The sequence below is a fragment of the Abramis brama genome (assembly GCF_963993115.1).
Source record: "Abramis brama genome assembly, chromosome: 18".
NCBI classification, from domain to species: domain Eukaryota; kingdom Metazoa; phylum Chordata; class Actinopteri; order Cypriniformes; family Leuciscidae; genus Abramis; species Abramis brama.
This window is the reverse complement of record NC_139980.1, coordinates 3,293,021-3,316,721: the sequence shown is the minus strand read 5'-3', so window position 1 is coordinate 3,316,721 and position 23,701 is coordinate 3,293,021. Positions and strand designations below refer to the sequence as shown.

Genomic DNA, 23,701 nt, shown 5'->3' with positions numbered 1-23,701 from the left:
GCATTTGCTAACAAGACTGAACAATATTGGATTATTTTTATATATTTCTTTTTTTGATGAGTATTTGTGTGATTTCTGCAGCTGAGAACGCCTCTCTCTTCTGTTGTGTTTCTAATCTGTCAAAGGCACATTGATGTCGAGCTTCTGCTTTGAATCCGGCACACCTGCGGTGAATCTCTCCTGCCTTTATCCCCCTGGGTCCTGCTTTTGTTTTTATGAATTTGTCTGCGACCATAGATTATCCGTTTTTAAAGTCACATGCCTGGTGAATTCTAATGTGGGCATCATGGGCTTTCTTCTGAGAGTTCAAATGTTCGGAGGTTTGGCTATAGGAATTGATTTGTTTTTTAAATGCCTGCACAGCCCATTTTATAGAAAGATGAACAATAGGAGTATGGGTTTATTATCATTTATTATTTGATTGAGCATCATGTTTCTTGTAAGTAAATATCTCAGTCTCAGTATTCTGTGACTCCCCCCTCCACATTTAAATGTTATAACTTAGGAAATTAAATAAAAGCTAGGATGCACACAAGACTTACAACCTTTTTATATTATGACAAAAGTCATTCTAGAAGAAATTTAGGATACAATTGTATAAGCATAATATAATAAATAATAGACTGAAATAGATAATTTTTTTGTTGATAATTAATAGATCAGGCTTTTATGGCTCACATAGTATGATAGTAATAGTAAGAATATGTAACACATACTCGAGGAAGAAAAACACCTCAATTTTTTAAAGAAGCCCAAACTGAGCAAAAATATGAAATTTGATGCAGTTGCTGATATTTATTTGGACAAATACTAATGTAAATCAAATGAGATCTTTATAACAGTACAGACTACTTAATAGCAGATAACAGCAGACTACTTGCATAAAAGGCATGTAAATATCAGCTGTCACTCTATATCTGCCAATAACATGTCTTAGTAAGATATTTACATGCTTAGTTTTATGAACAAAGCTCTGTAGTTTTAAAACATTTAATACAATGCAATACAATGATTGAGAGATAAACAAATAAACCTTACGCTAAAGGATCATATTTGATACATCTAAAAAATGATGCACGGATAATCAAGTAAACCAAAGTTGCTTCAGTCCAGTAAGTGTTCATGTTGAAATAACAATATAAACTATTTAATTATACGTTTAAAAAGACAAGTGAACCACACGGTGAAGGTGGATGATTTACAGTTATACTAAAAGGGTTTTTAATTGCTAAAAAAGTATAAACTAGCATCAGACGACCGAAGGCATGCAGGAGATTGTGTGCAGCAGATTTTACAGCAAAGTTTTGATCATGTTGATAATTGAGGCTTTAGAAACTCGTGTATCAAATATGATATAGAGGAACTAAGTCCAGTTACACATGACACATACGTATATGATATTTGTGCAACATTCATAATTCATGTTTTTCTTCAAGCAAAGCAAAAAGCCTGTCTTTGGCAAAGAATTTTCTCAAGATTTGATTGATTAGTTTAAAAATCAGTTTGGTTTGCAGCTTGATGGCATTCGTGCCCATACACACTGCATAATACAGCATAGTTGATGGATTATTACTTATGTTTCTGAATGAACATAAAACAAACCCTCTTATTTAATCTCTCTCTCTCACTGCAGGTAAAGTTACATCCAGTGTGTGTGTTTTGGTGTCAGACTCACCCCTATAGGCTGGAAGATAAGACCATCAACTTCATGGCTGACCTGCGAGGTGAAACTGCCCTCCAGGAGCTGCGGACAAAGAGGACAATGAGAATATATAATGTGTTTTTGGCATAAAAAACATGTAGCCTGCGGGCAGAGACAATCTCTTGGACAGAGGACAAGACATAGCTGAAAATAAACAGTAAAAAAAGTAATGTTTCCAAAACAGATTTCTCAAACACTCTCTCCATCTGCCTTTGTTTGCGGGGAAAAAATTTAGCACAGTCCCAAACTCACACCACTGAGCCAGGAGTTGACATGTCAGACTGCTTTAACACATGTTGAGTCGTTCAGAGGAAATCAACATATGAACTGGGAGAGTCAGAGTATTTTAACATCCAAAAATGTATGTTTGCATGCAAGCAGTAAATTCATCATAAAAACAAATAAAAAAACGTGGCACTATCATAACATTATATTGTTTTGTTAGAGGAAGGGTGTGGCTCTCTGTCTGAACGACCAATGGCAGGACAGTATGTAAATTCAGAGGCTTAAAGGGGTGGTATAATGCCCTTTTCACATGATGTAAAATAAATCTCTGATGTCCCCAGAGTGTGTATGTGAAGGTTTAGCTCAAAACACCCCACAGATATTTTTATATAGCATGTTAAAGTTGTCACTTTTTGAGGGTGAGCAAAAACACACCGTTTTTGTGTCTGTCCCTTGAAATGCAAATGAGCTGCTGCTCCTGGCACAGGGGGCGGAGCTTCAAGAGCTCGCACTCACACAGACATGCACTGAAAATGTCAATGTTTATGTTCAAAACCGGAGCCAGACTCAAGACAATATTTCTGAATGGTTAGTTGATGAATTTATGTAGCTTATGTGTAGTTATCTTCATCATTGATTAGCATATTCTTTCTTGATAATCTATAAATGTTCCGGGGGAGGGGTTTATGTAAATTTTAGGGTTGGTGATGTCACTAACCCTGGAGGAAGCTTGTGTAGTCTTTACCAGCCGTTTGTTGTAGTCCTTAAAAAACTATTTCTTTAAAAGCAAATATCTCCCTTTGCTTTGAACTTTGAGCATTGTAACTTTACAGATGTTGTTTATGCTCAAACAGCAACATTACACACTAACTAAAGTTAGAAAAGTGAAATCATAATCAACCACCCCTTTAAAGGGAAAGTTCACCCCAAAATGACCATTCTCTTATCATTTACTCACCATCATGTCTTTCCAAAACCACTATATCTTCGTTCATCTTCGAAACAGATTTGCTGTCCCTCCATTGAATGTCCAATCCACCAAAATTGACACTTCAAAAAGTTCATGAAGAGATTGTAAAAGTAATCCATTTGAATCAAGCGGTTTAAGTCTACTCAAGTCAAGTCAAGTCAAGTTTATTTATATAGCGCTTTTCACAATACAGATTGTATCAAAGCAGCTTCACAGTATTAAATTAAAATAATACATCAATGCTTGTTTCTAGTGGAAAACGTCCACGTTTGGTAATGCTGATCAATAGTATTGTTGATTGATTAATTAAATCAAATATCCCCAACTGAGCAAGCCAAAGGCAACAGTGGCAAGGAACCGAAAAACTCCATCAGGTGACCTAATGGAGAAAAAAAAAACTTGGGAGAACCCAGGCTCAGTCGGGGGCCAGTTCTGAACGTTTATGAACTAGAGGTCGGATTTAACTGTAAGATTAAAAGTATTATATGAATGCCTGGCTGAAGAGATGCGTCTTTAATCTAGTTTTAAACTGGGAGAGCAAGTCTGAACAACGAACAGTATCAGGAAGACTATTCCAGAGTTTTGGAGCTAAATGTGAAAATGCTCTCCCTCCTTTGGTGGATCTGGATATCCTAGGTATGACTAAAAGCCTCGAATTTAGTGATCTTAAAGAGCGCGATGGATTATAGGGCGATAGAAGATCCGTTAAATAGACTGGAGCTAGGCCGTTTAGGGTTTTGTAAGTCAGTAGCAATACCTTGTAATTAATACGGAACTTTATAGGTAACCAATGTAGTGATGATAAAATTGGTGTTATATGATCATATTTTCTTGATCTAGTAAGAACTCTAGTGGCGGCATTTTGGACTAACTGTAGCTTGTTTATTGAGGATGCAGGACAACCGGCTAATAAAGCATTACAGTAATCTAGTCTCGAGGTCATGAATGCATGAACTAATTTTTCTGCATCAGAAACTGATAGCATGTTACGTAGCTTAGCAATGTTTCTAAGGTGGAAAAAGGCTGTTCTTGTAACATATGAAATATGATTTTCAAAAGACAGTGCAGTCTAGTATAACACCCAGGTCTTTTACTGTAGAGGATAAAGTTACAGGACATCCTACTATGTTAAAGTTGAAGTGTGAGAGGTTTTGTGGGCGGTTTTTTTAACCGATGATTAGTACCTCTGTCTTGTCTGGATTTAATAAAAGAAAATTGCGCTTCATCCAATCTTTTATATCTTTAACACACTCTGTCAATTTGGATAATTTAGCGTTTTCATCCGGCCGTGATGAAATATAGATTTGAGTGTCATCAGCATAACAATGGAAACTAATTCCATGTTTCCTTATAATATTTCCAAGTGGCAGCATATATATTGAGAATAACAGAGGGCCTAACACAGATCCCTGCGGCACGCCATAGTTTACTGGAGTTATGATCGATTTTTCTCCATTTAAATAGACAAAATGGTAGCGGTCAGATAAGTATGATCTGAACCAACGTAATGCTTGTCCTTGAACACCAGTATAATTTTGTAGTCGATCTAAGAGTATTGTGTGATCTATAGTATCGAACGCAGCACTAAGATCAAGTAAAACTAGTATTGAGATACAGCCTTGGTCAGATGCTAAAAGTAAATCATTTGTAATTTTAACGAGCGCAGTTTCAGTGCTATGATGCGGTCTGAATCCAGACTGAAACTTTTCATAGATGTCATTTTCTTGCAAGAAAGAGCCCAGTTGAGCGGACACCACTTTTTCTAGTATTTTAGACATAAAAGGAAGATTTGAAATGGGTCTATAATTTGCTAGATTATACTCAAGTCTTACCAATTCTTCTGAAGAGAGACAATCACTTTATATAATGAACATTGATCAATTCCCATAGAGCACATCAAATAGGAAGCTGTAATGAGATTGTTTGATGTGCAGGAACTATTGAGGTTTGTTCTCATGCGTCAAGCAAGTATGATTGAGCTTCTGTTTACCATCCTTGAGTGCTTTATGTATGTGTTTATCAATGTTTATATGTGAATAAAAGCCTAAATCAAATCTGTTCATTATATAAAGCGATCATTTACCATCCCTTTAAGAACAGTCAAACAACGTCCTGAAGTGTCAAAGTTTTGGGTGAGTGAACTTTCAAAGCAGGGACAAGAATCTCTTCGGTTTAATCAAAAGAATGATCATTTGTGTTGAGAAGATGAACGAAAGTCTTATGGGTTTGCAATGACATGAGGGCGAGTACGACTTATAGGACGACAGCATTTTGGGTGAATGAACCCTTTAAATGTTCCTAAAAAAAACTGTTTAATCCATTGGGAATCAACTAGGATCTGATAAAAAGACGGGCATTGTTTAATCTGCACTGACGCATCAACAGTAACAACAGAAACACTATAATAAAGTAAACAAGAGTCCAATTTGATTTCATGTTGACTTTGCAGAACATCCTTGAGAAATGGCGTCCAATATCATAAGTAAACAATGCATTATAAAGGGGAAGTGTGGAGAAACGACAGAAACAACAGTGTGAGAAGGCGGCAGAGCTCTGGGATTTGGCGCTTTCATTAGCGTGACCCTGTCTATAGAGCGGCTGCCGTAAATGAATTCCTTTCTCATAAATGTTTCAAGAACTTGAGTCTGTCTGGGTTTAAGCGGATCTGTGTCGTTCATCTTGGCTTCACGACTCAAACAAGGTCTCCCACCCTGATATCACACTGTTCAATAGAAAAACCCTCGACTCCTTTCATTACCGATAATCTGTGTTTCTCTACGACCTTACCCATAATCCACAGGGACTGTGTTATTTCAGCACAGCACACAGGGCTCCAGCAGCAGAGAGATCAAGCACGACCCTCCACTCCACATTAGCTGCCTTATTTCTCCTTTAATCTCTCTGAGACACGTCCGCTCTGCTGTTGAAAGAGGCTTGGATGGCGTATTGAGATTCTGGTCAGTCAGTGAGTCTGCAGTCATGCCTCACACACCGCGTCCTCAAAGCTCCTCTACATGCAGTCTTCACACAGTCTGCTCAGGTAAGAGGCCCGTTTCCACATCCCACCCTGTTTAATGAGGACATCAGCACTTAATGAGATCATTAACTCCCGCTAAACTGTTTCCGAGTGGCGTGTGAGATGAAAGGTTGGCTTTGAGCGCTGCAAACGTGTGGGACGAGACACTGAGGAACAGGGTGTTCGTGTTTTCACTCCTCTTTCTTTCTTCTCTTCCTTTTTGTTTCTTATTTGTTTATATTTTTCTTTCTTTAACCTTTCTTCATTTGTTCCTTCTGTATGATTTGGGTAGCACTTTATTTTACAGTCCCATTTCATATGTGCCTGGCCAAAGTTAAGGTGAGGTTTAGTGGTGGATTCAGGACTACTATCATTTACTAAAATAATTACAATTATTCCTTTTTTGTAATTGTTTCATTTCTCTTTTGTTCATTTTGGTTTCCTTCATTATTTTCTTCATTTTCATTATTTTTTATTTTGTTTTGTTCTCTTCGTTTTATCTTTTTCTTATTGTTTCATTGCTTATTGTTTTCATTTGTGTTACTTTTCATGTTCTTTCATTTTGTTATTTTGTTGTTTAATTCTTTCTTTTATTATTTTGTTTGTTCTTTCTTTTGTTATTCAGTTTCTTTTGTCATTACATTTAATTTTTGTTTCGTTATTGTTTGTTATATTGTTTCGTTGTTCGTTCATTTGTTATTTCATTCTTTCCTTGTTTGTATCGTTCTTTCGTTGTTTGTTTCTTTCAACCAACCCTCAAAACTACTAGCAGGAGTGCAAACCAGAATTGCAGCTATAATTGTGAAATGTCTTGTCACACTATAACTTTATTGATTTAGTTAAAAGAATGATTAAATGCAAGATTCCATGGTCAATTGCGGGCGATTTCCTAGTTTTCCCTCTCCCTTAAGGTGCATATCATACATTTGTCGTATATGAATTGTTAAATATGATTCGTCAGTTTCTGTTAGTCCCGTCTTTACGACGCACGGTTGTAAAATTTGTGATAGTAAGATCTGCGCGTTTGTGGAGTTGAATTTGTAGATGGCAAAGCAAATATCAATCAGCTGATATTTTAAAAAGCCTAAATTGGATATCCAAATTGTACTGCTAAGAAACCCAGTCTAGCAATGAATCCCGGTGATTCCTGACAGAGACACTTGATTATGATGAGATCATCACTGTTTTCAAGCGAAAGTCCCGCCGGCTCAGACTAATATTGCAGGAGAACATGTAAAGGTAAGTACACACATTTTTCTCATTGTTTATACTTAAAAAATGTAAACATTAATTCATATACACTCACCTAAAGGATTATTAGGAACACCATACTAATACTGTGTTTGACCCCCTTTCGCCTTCAGAACTGCCTTAATTCTACGTGGCATTGATTCAACAAGGTGCTGAAAGCATTCTTTAGAAATGTTGGCCCATATTGATAGGATAGCATCTTGCACTGCTCTATTGGGTTGAGATCTGGTGACTGTGGGGGCCATTTTAGTACAGTGAACTCATTGTCATGTTCAAGAAACCAATTTGAAATGATTCGAGCTTTGTGACATGGTGCATTATCCTGCTGGAAGTAGCCATCAGAGGATGGGTACATGGTGGTCATAAAGGGATGGACATGGTCAGAAACAATGCTCAGGTAGGCCGTGGCATTTAAACGATGCCCAATTGGCACTAAGGGGCCTAAAGTGTGCCAAGAAAACATCCCCCACACCATTACACCACCACCACCAGCCTGCACAGTGGTAACAAGGCATGATGGATCCATGTTCTCATTCTGTTTACGCCAAATTCTGACTCTACCATCTGAATGTCTCAACAGAAATCGAGACTCATCAGACCAGGCAACATTTTTCCAGTCTTCAACTGTCCAATTTTGGTGAGCTCGTGCAAATTGTAGCCTCTTTTTCCTATTTGTAGTGGAGATGAGTGGTACCCGGTGGGGTCTTCTGCTGTTGTAGCCCATCCGCCTCAAGGTTGTGCGTGTTGTGGCTTCACAAATGCTTTGCTGCATACCTCGGTTGTAACGAGTGGTTATTTCAGTCAAAGTTGCTCTTCTATCAGCTTGAATCAGTCGGCCCATTCTCCTCTGACCTCTAGCATCAACAAGGCATTTTCGCCCACAGGACTGCCGCATACTGGATGTTTTTCCCTTTTCACACCATTCTTTGTAAACCCTAGAAATGGTTGTGCGTGAAAATCCCAGTAACTGAGCAGATTGTGAAATACTCAGACCGGCCCGTCTGGCACCAACAACCATGCCACGCTCAAAATTGCTTAAATCACCTTTCTTTTCCATTCTGACATTCAGTTTGGAGTTCAGGAGATTGTCTTGACCAGGACCACACCCCTAAATGCATTGAAGCAACTGCCATGTGATTGGTTGATTAGATAATTGCATTAATGAGAAATTGAACAGGTGTTCCTAATAATCCTTTAGGTGAGTGTATTGTTCATACTGACATACTTAAAAATAAAACAGGAAGAGCCATTTTATTGTGTTTGTCATGCACTGTAAAAAACAATATGATCATTAAGTTATGTTTTTACATTACTTTAACTCATTAAAATAATTTAAGTCATTTACATTTTCTTTTATAAGTTATACAAGATTCAGCTTGACTTTTGAAGTCAGTTTTAATATAATTGACACTGAAATGACTTTTACAGCCAATTTGATTATACCTCATTTAAAGCAGCAACCGAACTTACGTTTTTAAGTTGAAATAAGTGGACATTTTTTACAGTGTAATTTATTTATAGGTTGTTGCTGTTTGGAACTTGAAACTGTAGTTTTCATCCTCTACGCTTTGCCCACCCTGTTTTATGAAGGCCCACCCCCCTTAAATATTTTTGGCCTCACCCCTGATACAAACAGTTTTTTTTTTTTTTTTTTTTGGGGCTGTTATGCAATAACTTTAGTGGATAATTGTGACAATCATGTGTTTAACAACAGCAGTAGCCAATCGTGTGGCTTGACATAATTATTCTACATCAATGCAGGAGCGCTGAAGGGTTTGATGGACCACTAAAGCTATAGGAGGCATCTTTTTACTCAATAAATATATAAATTATTTTTAAAGATATAAATATATAGCAACATTAAGCTGGATGTTAACTACAGGTAAGTTAGTTACGAAGTACAGAGAGTAAAAAAAACGGTAACACTTTATTTTACAGTGTCCTTGTTACATATGTTACATGTACTTACTATAGTAATAACAGTAAATTATGCATAATTACATGCAACTAAACCTCAACCAAATCCTAATCCTACCCTAACCCTATAGTAAGTACATGTAGTTGCTTAATATTACTAAATATATAATTACACTGTAAAAGACACCTTAAAATAAAGTGTAACCAAAAAAACTCCCTTATGTAACTTCTTTAAAGGCCAGTGAATTAGAATATGTGTTATTATAAAACTGTTATTATTATAAAACTGTTATTATAAAACTGTACATATTATGTTGTTATATGTAATTTGAAATAAATCTCATTATTTGATGTTACACATTTCGTTTGATTTGTTTGAACCCCCATCTGTCCCGACCTTATAGAGGGCATTTTTAAATCATTAAATCAAAATGAATAAAAGTGTACTTCCAGAATTAGCTTTATCTCCTCGGATCTGCAACGGTCTCCTTTTTAACAGTGCTTCATCAGTTTTTAATTGTGTCTAAATGCCACATGAGTTTAATGGTTGAGAATAAAAATGCCTTTTCTCTCAAGAGAATGTCAGAACAGAGGTAGGAAGAGCATTTGTCTAGTGGCTGAAAATCAATGAAATTAAAGAGGAATAATGGATGAAGGACAGAGTGAGAGAGAAAAGTGTCAGGATGTAGACAGGAAAGATTTTTAACCTTGACAGGATGATTGATAGGCCAGTTCATGGTGACAGGATGCACATAAATATGCAATAATTATAACTCAATTAGTGACAGGATATTTGTGTCTAGCGCACAGATGGGTTTTGAAACAATAAATTGTATTTTTATGGAAAAAGCATTGTTTGTGCTGGCAGGGCTTTAATGCCACATATACAATGGTGGAAAAATGTCAAAAGCACACAAAGGCAAGCACTTGCGCTTGTCAGATAATTGTATAAATGTATGAGAAATACCATAAATCAATTCACTAATGCACAAATAATTTGCAACCAAATGTAGGTTGTTTAGTATCTGCAACTGAACGTTCAATTAAACGTAGAGCTGTTCAAAACAGTGAGCATTTCATATCTTCATCATGTATTCATATCACACTGACCACAGAGGATTATTATTCACAAGCTGCTATATTTATGACCTAGATTTCAGCAGAGTAAATGTAACGTGTCCTGCTGAGGAGGGAAGAAGTGGCATGGATGATGGAGGCTTCATATCTGAGGGAGTCGTGAGTGTATGACCGGATGACCTCCTGGACAAAAGCTCTTTGATCCTGAGTGCAGTCCGCAGTAGAGATGCAGTTCTGTGCCGATCACTTCCTCTATTTTCCATTTCTTATCCGCACATCATACGGCTGTGGACTCCAACAATGACACTCTCTCAGTTTCTCAACAGTCTGTCATTATGACTTCATCCCGAAAGACTTCATCTTCAGATCAGACCCCGAACAAGACAAAGCCGAGACACACACACACACATCCAGCAAGTGTTCGGGCACAGAGGAACCAGACGTATTCATCATGAACAATGAACAGAGAATGAAATGTGGCCACAGAGCAGCTACTGCGATCATCGGGTGAGAATCTGTTCTTGCAGGAAATTTCTCATGTTAATTTCACAGAAAATGATCCACTTATGCCTCATAGACATGAGCAGGAGCGCTCGGATAATTGTCTGATGTTCCTAATATTGAACTGTAAGGCCTTTGTAAGAAAGCAGGAAAAAGGCATTATTGTTGTTGTTTTTCCGACAATAAGTGGGCACTTATCGACACATATTTGCTTGAAGGAAGATAATGTACTGGTATGTGGTGTATTTACTGAAGTGCTGTCAAGAACTCTGGTATTTATTTTAACCTTGTATTTTTTCTTTTCTTTTTCATTTTTTGTTTATTATTTATTTATTTACTTTTCATTATTAATGTTATAAGTAAATGTCATGTAACAGTTTTTTTTTTTAAGTTCAATACAGTTAAAAAAAGAGAATGAAAATAACCATAACTTCATTTGTTTACACGCAAACTTTTCTATTTTTCTGCATTCTGTGCTTTATAATTTAATACAAATGTATCATCAAAAATGGTGTCTAAAGAAATGAATTCATAAAACTTCAACAATGCAAGCAGTCTTTTAAAATGTAATTGCATTTATTCAGCAGAATAAACAGAAACATGTTCACTGCAAAAACTCTTCAAAGTTGTAAATGAAAAAGATTATTGGTAAGATTAGAAAGTACTCGGTTTTGCTACTTTAAAATTGAACATTTAATTCAAAGTGTTATGTGGCGTTTATTTGAATTGATTTGAAATTTACAAGCAATTATTATTATTACTTTGAGAAGAACAATTTACTGCAGTAATATATTTCTGTCATTTCTTTTTAAATTAAACTGAGTTGTAGTGAAGACCTTTGAGTTTTGTCTGTGTGTATCTGAGAGTTTTCTCAAATGAAATGGTGAAATGCAGGTAAAGTGCCTCTGCAGATGAAAATGGGGTCTAAAAGAAATTAATTCATAAAACTTCAACAAAGCAATCAGTCTTTTAAAATGTAATTGCATTTATTTTGCCAAATAAGCTGCACAAGAGAACATGAATACTGCAAAAACTGACTTTTCAAAGTGGTAAATAAAAAAAGATAATCCAATTTCAGTCATTCTACTTCGAAATTGAACATTTAATTCAATGTGTTATGTGGTGTTTATTTGAATATAATTGTGAGCAATTATTATTTTTACTTTGAGAAGTACAATTTACTGTACAACAATAATATATTTGTCTTTTTTTTTTTTTTATTAAACTGAATTGTAGCAACCTTTGAGTTTCTGTGTGTATCTGACAATCAACTGAAAGGTGAAATGCTGGTGAAGAAGCTCTGCAGATAAAGAGTGTGTTCATGTCCTCATATGAAACACCACAAGCGTCACGTGTGTTTTTTGGTGTAGTAGACCAAACTGAGACACGCAGAACATGCAGACTTTTCAAGGACATGCACCTGAACATCTAGATATTATATCGAATACGTCTCAAAAGTTTATCATCAATATTGTGGATTTATTTTCTGATAAATATCGATCATTTATCAGCCAGTTCTCGTATAGGGGACAGACATGTGTGTGTTATATGAGCTGAATCTTTTCTCCTGGGCAATGAGGGTGGAAATGTTCAATAGTTTGAGCTAGAAAAAGAGTTGTCAATTAAAGTTGAAGTCAAAACCAGACCCAGATCAATAGCAGAGCCCCTAAAGACCATCACCAGAACTAGTCTTCTTAAGGCCCACATCCAGAACCAGACAAAGAGCTGTCGGTCCGAGAACGAGGATGGCCGTTTAAATGAACTGAAATGGGCACAATTCAGAATATATTGCAATTTGTTGTCAATTGTCTGCAACTTGAGAGCTGTCTGTATGGTGAATGTCCCAGCCAGACTAACGTTTGAAGAGAATACCGTCTTTTAGGGGTGTCGAAATTAATAGTTTCTACGATACATCGCGATGCAGACGAGGACGATTCGGTATCGGTTCAGTAATAGACTAGCTTGGGAAAACCCAGACAACTTCAGGCAAATTCAGATTTGCTCTGCAAGTAGTCTGGCAAAGAGCTCATTCAAGCCCATTTCTAATCCGTCGAAATCGCAGCACCAATCAGAAACGTTGAGGCGGGCTTTACACGATGACGATCGCTCTGATTGGTTTTAGGTCTATCCAATTGCGCCCAGAGGCATTTGAGCGACGTCCGTTGGTGAAGCGCAGCAACTTTTAAATGCATTATTATATTCAAATTGCAAACACATGAGGACAGTCTCCATGAAAGACCCACTGGCAGATGAACGTGCTGCTACATTTCTCTCCGAAACGGTAGGAAATTAAATTAGATTCAATAGAGGATTTTAACTGTGACACGATGATTGACAGGGCAGTTTAAGTGACAGGATGCACACGACAGATCCGTCTGATAAAGATGACGAAGTAGTATGTCCCAAAGCTTGCCTACTTTTTTGCTACACATTCAAAAGTAAATATCTTTTCTTCACAAAAAGAGTACATACTTTTATGGCGTAGTGTAACTTAGGCGAATTGGGACGCAGCATATGGCTTTACACGATGCCGATCGCTCTGATTGGTTTTAGGTCTATCCAACTGCGCCCAGAGGCATTTGAGCGACGTCCGTTGGTGACGCCCCTTTGGAAATGAGTTATTAATGAAGCTTTGCCAGACCATAACTCAGTTACTACTGAGAATGGCCTGGTTTTAACCAGGCTAGTAATAGACCATAACCGATTATAATGTACTGACACTTTTCTGAAGTCATTTGTCGCGTAGCATACAATGGCAGAGGGAGGTGAGACCGTGAGACGCGAGTGCGAGAAAATTAAAAATGCTCCAACTACTTTTAAAGCCTACATCTGGGCACATTTCGGCTTTTATGAACAACCTGGTAAGCACGACCTGCAGAAGACGCGCTGTGTGCGCTCATGTCACGCACAAATAGAATATGCAGGAGGTAATACCATTAACTTGATAAACCACGTTAGCCGTTTTCACCCCGAGCTGTTAACGCCTGGCAGAGTCTGACTGCTTTAGAGACGCGCGGATGAGCTCCAACGCCGAATCCGCAGCCAAAAATAAATCATCCACCCGCCCCAATCATTTTTTCTGATTTAAGTATCCGCACCTGATGGTCAAATTACAATTATTCTGTGTTGTTACGCGTGATTATAAATGGATGATCGTCACCTTCAACAGCGGACTCGGCGACGGTTGATGCGCGCATCTTTAATGGTAACATAATACACTGATTAATGAGCGCTGCTTTTAAATGAACATTTCTTTAAAACAAAATTTATTTGACAGATTTTCCTTTTCTTAATGGCATAAACAAGCTTTACTCCCTTGAAACTTAAACTGGAATGTCACTGTTTCTGTCACTGCGACTTCCCGAACAGGCGAGCACACACACACACACACACACGCGTGCACACATCACTTTTGAAGTAAAATTGAAAATTGAGGATGCAGTGCATCGTGATGCATCGCGATATCGAATTGAACTGAATCGATGACATGATAACCGTAATCGAACCGAACCGTGAGACCAGTGTCGGTTCACACCCCTACCGTCTTTAGTACACCGGACACAGTCCTGCCAGAAGAACCGAACCATTACACCAGAGGAATAACCAGACAAGCGCTTCAGACTGTAACAGGTGCTGCTATTCATTGGATTATTCTTGGAGTTATTATTGGAGTTTTCTGAGCTGCGACCTTCAAAAGTTTCAGATAACTTCTGAAAGCGCATCAGAGAGACGCTTTCAGTGAACAATACCTTTGCGCTGCACGGCTACAGTGTGTTTTACCTCACAAATGGATTCAAAGCAGCTTCACAGAGAATACGGTTTCACAAAGCGACTGTAGTAATGGAGAACTGCATGAGATGTTCAGATAGGATGCTAGTTTAAAGAGGTTACTAATGTGAATAACCTTATAGTATATGTGTTCGACCATGGACTCTTAAGTGGTCTTCACATGCCCTTTCACACACACAGACGGTACAGACGGTTCGGCATGAATACCTTTCGTGCAGCGTGGATGTCGAAGAAAGGCTTATTCCTGACGCTGAAGGGCTCGCTGGCTTTATCAATCTGTCCCAGCTTCATTTTCTCGAACCGTGGGGAGATGATCTCCTTCTCGATGCACAGCAGACGTCTGTTAAAGTCACACTGACCCACGGGCTGACCCTGAAAAACACATCACACAGTCACAGCTCACACAAGATTCGACATGACTAGCTCCACACTTAAAATAAATCAATTAATAAGATGATTAATCCAGTTTGGCTTTTCCAGTTGTAGTTTGCAATGCCAGAAGATAACAAGATGTAACCCTGTAACCCCGATTTTACGTCAGCGTGTCAGTTATTCAGCCTTGTTCTTGAATAACACTATTACTCATCTATATTAATATATTTGACGACTACTTTCGAAAGGTATCTTATTCTACACTTGTGCTCTCATGATGTTAGTCAAGGTTTCTCGCACTTAGGTTTTCACGACCATTTTACACTGTTTTGTGTTTGAGATGTACATGACACCTGGATTATAATTAGCAAACCTCTGTGTGTAGTTCACAGTGTTGTTCATTACAGTGTGGCCTATGTTGCTTAATACTGAATGAGTCCTGTGTACACGTGGTTACGATGACAAATTTCAGGACGAGATGTTTTTGCAGCTTACATCATGTACTAAACAATTGTCACGTCTTAACTAGCCACAGCCAAGGAAAATAGCAAGTGACAGGACATGGATTCACAAACAACTCTTATGAATAAAATGATTCACTATTACAAGGGAGAAGCATGAGTAATCTGACCCGTGTTGGGTAACACATTACAAGTAACACGAGTTACGTAATCAGATTACTTTCCCCAAGTAACTAGTAAAGTAATGCAATGTACAACATGTTACTTTTTTCAAATAAGTTACTTTGTTTTCCCATGTATTGACTGACAGCTCTCCTGTCCCCATGCTGAGAGAAATCATGAGTAAGTGCAGAGGTGTTGTGTGCGCTGAGTGAACATGATGGGTATTGTAGATATAGACTAAAAATGTAAGCATTACAGTATCCCTCACATGCAAACTCAGAATATTACGCAAACCTGCAGCAATTAATATCTTAAAGAATACAAATATACTTTATGTATTTAATATCACTTTATTAAGTCTTTGCTGCTGACCTTCGATGATCCTGTTCAACCATACTAATAAGCAAAAGTAACTTTAAATAAACATCACATGCGTTTTTTGTTTTTATTGCTCAAGTAAGAGTGTTGAACTTTCTTTTCCTCTGTCTGATTCAATGAACGATAATGTGAACGTTGATCATTCATGATTATGCGTGATGTGACTTATTGCTGAACTCGAAATTCAGTAACAACTCTACGAAAAAGTCTTGTTTTTAATGTTTTAATTGTTACAGTCTAATTTTGAGCAGCGCTCAGCACACAGGAGAGTATGTGCTCAGGAAGACTATAGAGGCAACCAACTCTCGTCAGAAAGCTGAGGGGCAAATGGTGTGCGCACTTATTATGATTTATTAATCTGATGGCAGCTCAAAAAGACAGTCATTGAGTTGATCAGTGAGTCTTTGGCAAAAATGCAACTAATCACACCAAGGCATGACATTTTCTTCTTAAAAAATGTTCTTATGAAATATTTGAGAACGTCTAAAGAATTTGTTCTAGAATTGCACTTCTTACAAACTGTTCAGAATTTATTTTAAAGTCCCCCTGTGGTGAAAATCAAGTTTTTAATGTTGTTTATATGTCTGTGTGGTGTTTTTAATAAGCTTTAAGACAAACCATGTGTAAATTCATAAGTCGACAGCATTGCTGAGTGTTTTCTCCTTAAAACTGCAGTGAACCAAAGACAGTCTCAAAAACACGCTTTGAAATCGCCCTGGTTCTCTACGTCACAAACTCCAGATCAACGTGCCGTTGGGCTTCAGCATATCAGGGATTCTGAGCTGGTGTGAGTGAGTGGAGGAGGGATAGCATTCAAGCTATTTTAAGGCATGCAAATGTGGGCTAATTTGCATATTAGCTTACACAAGTTAATTCAGGAGTTAATTCACGAGTTAATTTTAAATGTAAGTTAGCTTACACTTAAAATTCAAGATATTTTAAGACATGAAGAAATTTTTTCACTGAAAAAAAAAAAAAGTTTAATGATAAAAGTGATAAAAGATGAGTTTTATGGGATACAATTATTGACTACAGGGAACCTTAGAAATACATTTTAGAAATTTCTTAACTTCTTAAGATTTTCAATGAATCCAGCCCCAGACACAAGCTATGTTTACATCCACCAATGTTTTTATGTGCAATGTGGGATATCACATTATAAATAAAAATAAATAAAAATGGATGGAAACACCAATTCCAAATGTGCATAAAAAATGAGGTGGATCATTTTTGTATCTGATAAGATAAGCATGATAAGCATCTCAAATGTTGGTTTAGTCAAAGTCTGTGATCAGAATGATTAGGTTTAATTCCTCCCAGAAGCGTCTCACAAGATTGTGTTCCCAAACATCCGAACGCAAGAGAACACGACGGCGTTTATTGCGGTTAGTCTGCCGCTCTGGGATATAATTCATTTGAAAAGAAAAAAAAGCCACAGTTTCTTCCCCAAATGCGGCAACTTCCATTTTTATTACAGATATTTTGTGCCAATTTCCCAGGAAGTGATGATTTTGTTCTCTTGAACACATGTGATGGAAACTGTCCTTTATTTGGAAATGTTTTATGCAATAGTCCAATTTTACGCATAAGTTACATTCGTAACTTTGAATGGAAACACTTCACATGGCATTTTCGCTGTCAGCGTGGACAAACAAATGACAAAGATGTCTCTTCTAAGAGGACACTGAGTTAAGAAACCTGCAAATACACTGATTTCAAAAGTTGCAAACTTTTGTGTCAACAGACTCTGATATAGGCGTTAGATGACCAATGACAATTTCACAGTTTGAGATCATAATTTGCTGTATTCCCAAATTGGTTTCAAAATGACCTGTCACTGTACAAACCCTCATAACGGATTTTCCCCCATTTCTTAACATCAAACTTAAAATGTCAAACTGTCTTTAGTGTGTAGGTCTCTGGGTGAACCGGGAGCTTAAACGTCATGTCTAAACTGCACAAAAACCTTGTATTTGAAAAGATCAGGGGAAATTCGATTTATCTTGAAATGTTCCCTTCAAATGCGATCAGGGAACGTGTTGAAGGAACAGACGCCGTGTGTATCCGTGCATCAGGAGCTCTGGATATAATCCAGCTCTCTCTCTTCCCATCACGACTGAGCCAGCCGTCTCCATGGAAACATCTCCACATAACGCTCTCCGGTCTCGGACACATCGCAGCGCTCCGATGGGATCCCATCCACGTCACCGCGACTAAACCAAAGCTTCACCTCGTCACTTAACGCCGCAAAAAAGGCTGAGACTCGGTTAATCAAATGGATTTGAAGCGATCTATAGAAGACACGTCCAGTGGAACAGAACATCTGACCAGTTCCCGATCCTGAACCCATTCATCCTGGTGTAGACAGAAGACTCGTGTATTACACACGGACAACACTCATATCTCTTTAGGAAGCTTCTCTCGGGTCACTTTGTAATGGAACGAGTGACTCATTTAACTCTGTATTTGATGCACGACGGACTGTATTTCCATATATATCCTGCAAATGATCCATGCAAATCCTGCATGTTTTATGATGCACCAACATTAAATGTGATGGAAACACTTTCTATGAAGCCCATGCTTATAATGAATTATAGTCCCATTTATACTTATAAGTATTACTATTCTATAAATATATTTATAAAGACTCATTAAGTCCTATACTGCATTATAAGAACAGGTAACCTATAGTTACATTTATGTTATTTGTATAAATCCTTATAAGTCATGCATTTGCTTTTTAGCTCATAATCCACTATACACTGACTTATAAATGATCAGATATAAAATAGTTCCCGAGACACTTGTTTGCTGTACAAATTAGTTATCAATTATGTATCTAATGGCTAAAGTTTGCATTCGAGGTAATGAATGATAATTTTGATTTGTTAAAATCTTTTACTTACAGCAGTTTGGAATTATATTTAACAAATATTGTTAGTGTTTTGCTAGTATAGACATTTAAAAAAAAAAACTATTTGTATTAATGATTTCTGTGTTTTTCCAATTATTTTATTACAGGAATTATTGTCCATTAGTTACATTTACAAGTAAACAACTTAAAAAGTATAATGAGAACATCTTCATGCTTCCTTAACATTTGCTTTAGGAAAATTGCATTTTACATTTTCACTTTACTTAATACAGTTACTAACCTCTATAAATGCATCATTGATGGCTTTATCATTCACAATAAGTATGTATAAGAACACAACACAGCTAATAATAACAATATATTTGATCCCGCTTTATATTAAGTGGCCCTAATACCTGTGAACTGACATGGTAAGTACACATTGGTACATAGTATCTACAGCTGTAATATTTGTGTAACTACACAGAATGGTATGTGTAAGTAACAACACTTTTTTCACTTCAGTAAGTACACATGTGTAACAGGAATTATGTAACTACTTTTTGTAACAACAATATGTATTTACTAGGGCTGTCAAAGTTAGCGCGTTAATAACGCGTTAACGCAAAATCATATTAACGGCATTATTTTTTTTAACGCAGCGCGTATTTTCTGTTTGACCCGTGGCCCAAAACCTAGTTGGAGAAATGGAGATACACAGTGTTGCCAACTTAGCGACATTGCAGACAAATTTAGCTATTTTTTTCCCTTCAACAAAGCGCCCAAACCTTATTTAGTTTCTGAGAATCTACCGGTACCGCCGGTACTGCTCTCCCAGCACGCGCGCGCGCCTCTCTCTCTCTCGCTCTCTCTCTGCGTCTCGCGCTGGAGAGAGGAGCAGCGCTTTAATTCAGTTAAACACAGATATGATGTTGCTTCTCTAATTTTACATGATGCAAGTATAGCCGAAATCGCAAAACAGATATTGTGTTTATCTTATGTGTATTTGATTTCATCAGACGACGGCTTGATGTCTTAATGGGTCGCGTTTCAGTCACCATTTCATATTCATTCCGTTGTTTGACAACAGAAACAGTAAAATATACTAATGAAAACAGTTTTATTGAGAATTTAGCTTCATCAAAATGGGCACAGAGAGAAACAAACTATAATGTAGCCTAATAATAAATAATAAATGTACATTTAGCATTTTCAGAAGAGCTGCCCTGTCATGCAAAAATCAAAACATGTTTGTGTTAATTGCTCAGTGCAAAGAAAGATAAGTAATGGGAACCTGGTATTTCTTTGTTCCTTCTACATGTGTCTAATAGACATGAACAAGTTCTTTGAAAAACATCTATGACCTTTGAAACATGTCTTGTCTTCATGCTCTATATATGTTGACTATGGTTTCAATAATAAACATACATTTGCATAAAGCATCCATATTTATCCATGCCCACGTTGATTAGAGTATTACAAACTTGAAAAGTATTAATTTAAGGTACATTTAGAACAAATAAAAAAATGTGCGATTAATCACGAGTTAACTCATGACAATCATGCGATTAATCGATTAAAAAATTTTAATCGATTGACAGCCCTAGTATTTACACAAGTTGTTTCACTTCCACAAGCGCTCTTAAAACCTGCAGTAACCAGTTTGGATATACACTGAAACTTTATGGAAACCATGATGATTCCTGTGTGTATACTGTGTACTTACATGTTAACTTCTCAGGAACTGTCCACTTAATATAAAGTGTAATTGTTAAGGTAGTTGCTGTGTACCATCAGTGTCGTTACATGATAATTTCATAAGAACTTCCCACTTAAAAGTAATTTAACATTTGCATGGGTGAAATTACCAAGTATTAAACATTGATCACTTCTCAGTAAATAAAGTATAGAGGACTGCAAAAAGAGAAAAAAACAGTAAAGCTAAACAATGTTTATTGATACGCATTACACTCAACAGTGTAACAGATTCTTTAGTAAAACTTTAATGTACCTGCAGCTGGGTCCTTTAATGCCTAAAATAAAAAAATAAAAATAGAAAAACTCTGCCACTGAGAAACTAAATCTGCGTTTAACATACTGACATGGTTTGAAATTAAATAAATGTATATCCAAACTGGTAACTGCAGTATTTAAGATTGCATGTGGAAGTGGAGCAACTTGTGTAAATACAAATTGTTGTTCCTGTTACACATTTGTACTTACACATACCATTCTGTGTTACATACTGTATATGTAGTTACACAAATATTACAGCTGTAGATACTATGTACCAATGTGTACTTACACTGTAGTTACATACTATGTAGTTACCATGTAAGTTCACAGGTATTAGGGCCACTTAATATAAAGCAGGACCATATAGGTAACACTTATTTGGCAGATATAAATCTGAATGACTAAAAGGTCATTGTAACTATAATAGAATAGCAATGCAGTTTGCATTTTATAATTGAATTCATGGAACCATACGACCGACTAATTCATCCTTATAAATCAGTGTATAATGGATTATGAACATGCACATTGAAAAAGCAAATGCATGACTTATAAGTAATTATAAAAATAATATAAATGTAACTATAACTGTTCTTATAATGCAGTGTAGGTCTTAATGAGTCTTTATAAATAAGTATAAATGGAGCTATAATTCAATATAAGTATGGTCTTCATAGAAAGTGTTACCAAGTGATTTCTCCTCAATCTGTAAATGTCTCCCTTGTAATATGTGTCCACAAATATAAACATAAAAGGTAGGTTTTTGGTGAAGAGATGAGAGTAGATGGAGAGACGCCAAAGAGCGAGATATAATTTAGCAGCAGATATCTTCCAAAACCAGCCACCATAAATTTTACATCTTATTTGCAATTTTCCAATTTCCCAGTTCCCTATCACAGGAGCCGACGCACTGCAGCCTGACTCTCTGCGGCAACTCTCAGACTCAAACTGAGGAATAAAACACTCGTCTATATTCGAGACTCTCCAGACGTACACATTCCACATCAAGAAATATACGAAAGCTTCTATAAATCCAAAGCCTGGCAGAATAATGGAAACGTTATGAGAAAAAGCAATTTAACCCAATAAGATAGAAAAGGTGAATCATATTAGATAAGCAGAAATGTCAGCATTAAAGACAACTAGCACTTCCATTCCCATTTCCTCTGTTTCCAATGACAATTGTAAATGGTTTTGTGATAAACAAATGTCACACTGCAGTATTTGTTTACGAATAACATGCTTTTTGAGAACATTTTAAAAAAAAAAATTTGTTACGAAGATTTTCTGTCCCAGTGGAAATTTGTGGAATGGGCTCAGATTGGGAATGGGCTCAGATTGGGAATGGGCTCACGATTGGGAACGGGCTCAGATTGGGAATGGGCTCACGATTGGGAACGGGCTCAGATTGGGAATGGGCTCACGATTGGGAATGGGCTCAGATTGGGATTTGGCTCAGATTGGGAATGGGCTCACGATTGGGAATGGGCTCACGATTGGGAACGGGCTCAGATTGGGAATGGGCTCACGATTGGGAACGGGCTCAGATTGGGAATGGGCTCACGATTGGGAACGGGCTCAGATTGGGAATGGGCTCACGATTGGGAATGGGCTCAGATTGGGATTTGGCTCAGATTGGGAATGGGCTCACGATTGGGAATGGGCTCACGATTGGGAACGGGCTCAGATTGGGAATGGGCTCACGATTGGGAACGGGCTCAGATTGGGAATGGGCTCAGATTGGGAACGGGCTCAGATTGGGAATGGGCTCACGATTGGGAATGGGCTCACGATTGGGAATTGGCTTAATGTCAGCAGAAGAAAGAATGGCAGGTGCATTGGTTACATAAAGATACTCATTTAATAGGTCATGACACTATATGCCAGATGTGTCAAACAGAGGTTAAAGTTCACCTACAGGGATGGGACGGACTCTTACCAGAGATCTGCTAAACGTCAGAAATAACAGAAACGTCATGTTCATCTCCGTGAACCATGACTCTGTGGCAGAAACAACAAGCCTTGACCTCCACAAAGCCAGAATCTGCAGCAGACTGTCACTCACTCATCTCCACAGGAAACACACAGACCTGTATCCTGTGAGTGTGGACAAATCAACGGATGTCTTCAACCCATCAGATCTGCAGGCTTTATCTCTCCTGAAAGCCTCGACTTGATATTCTGTATCGTTATGTTATTACATGATAGTCTGGTGTATATGTCGTTCAGTGTGCTAAATGTGTTTCTGAACAATATTCAATGTTACGGTGGATCTGCCAGATCTGAGAGAATGGCCGAGGCTCTGACTCGCGGTGGTTTGTTCTGTTGGGTGTCTGGCCAAAGCTCTGAAGTGCCATATTGAGCATTTGGTTAAATCCGATCATGACACACACAACCGACAAGAGAAAACATTTTATTTCCCAAACAAGGAGAATTAACAGTAGATGTTAACAACTGCTATCTTAAAGCCCCCTGTGGTGAAAATCAAGCTTTTAATGTTGTTTATATGTCTATGTGGTGTTTTTAATGTGCTTTAAGACAAAGCATGTGTACTAGGGATGCTCATATTGACCGTTTAACCGTTAATCGAATGTAAAAATTTTGACCGATTAATACTATCAGTTAAACGGTTTAAAAAGTTTTTTTTTTATCTTTTTTTTTTTTAGTTTGCTGCATGGTTTAAAAATAAAATACTTTATAGCTTATATATTTATTAACTCACGGAGCGCGTCAACACCTTTTTTACAGTCTATGGTCGACACGTGCAACCACACACGTCTCGAGACTTTACCTGTGTATTCCCGTCCGATGGGACATCCATCCCATCGGAGAGGGTGTTTTCTGCCGCGGGTCTAACTGTCAACAGGCTGCGCTCCAGACTGACCCCACATCACGTTGATGTTGCTTTTTTTAAATAAAAAAACGGGAAAAAAATGCTGTTTTTTTCTAAAGCTTTGTTCAAACGGATTCAGTGTTTTCTTTTTGTCATCTTAATTTGTTAATTATT

The 23,701-nt window shown here is 37.3% G+C and overlaps 1 protein-coding gene across 1 annotated transcript in view; it reads right to left on the bottom strand.

Annotated features, from left to right (window-relative positions):
• The window catches only part of rngtt (RNA guanylyltransferase and 5'-phosphatase), a 118,020-nt gene that overhangs the window by 38,401 nt on the left and 55,918 nt on the right, over nucleotides 1–23,701 (bottom strand). Inside the window, exons 11-12 of the mRNA XM_084091038.1 lie at nucleotides 14,656–14,820; nucleotides 1,676–1,744 (exon numbers count right to left, since the gene is read on the bottom strand). Coding sequence (XP_083947164.1) covers nucleotides 1,676–1,744; nucleotides 14,656–14,820 — 234 coding nt within the window. The remainder of the gene's footprint in view (nucleotides 1–1,675; nucleotides 1,745–14,655; nucleotides 14,821–23,701) is intronic.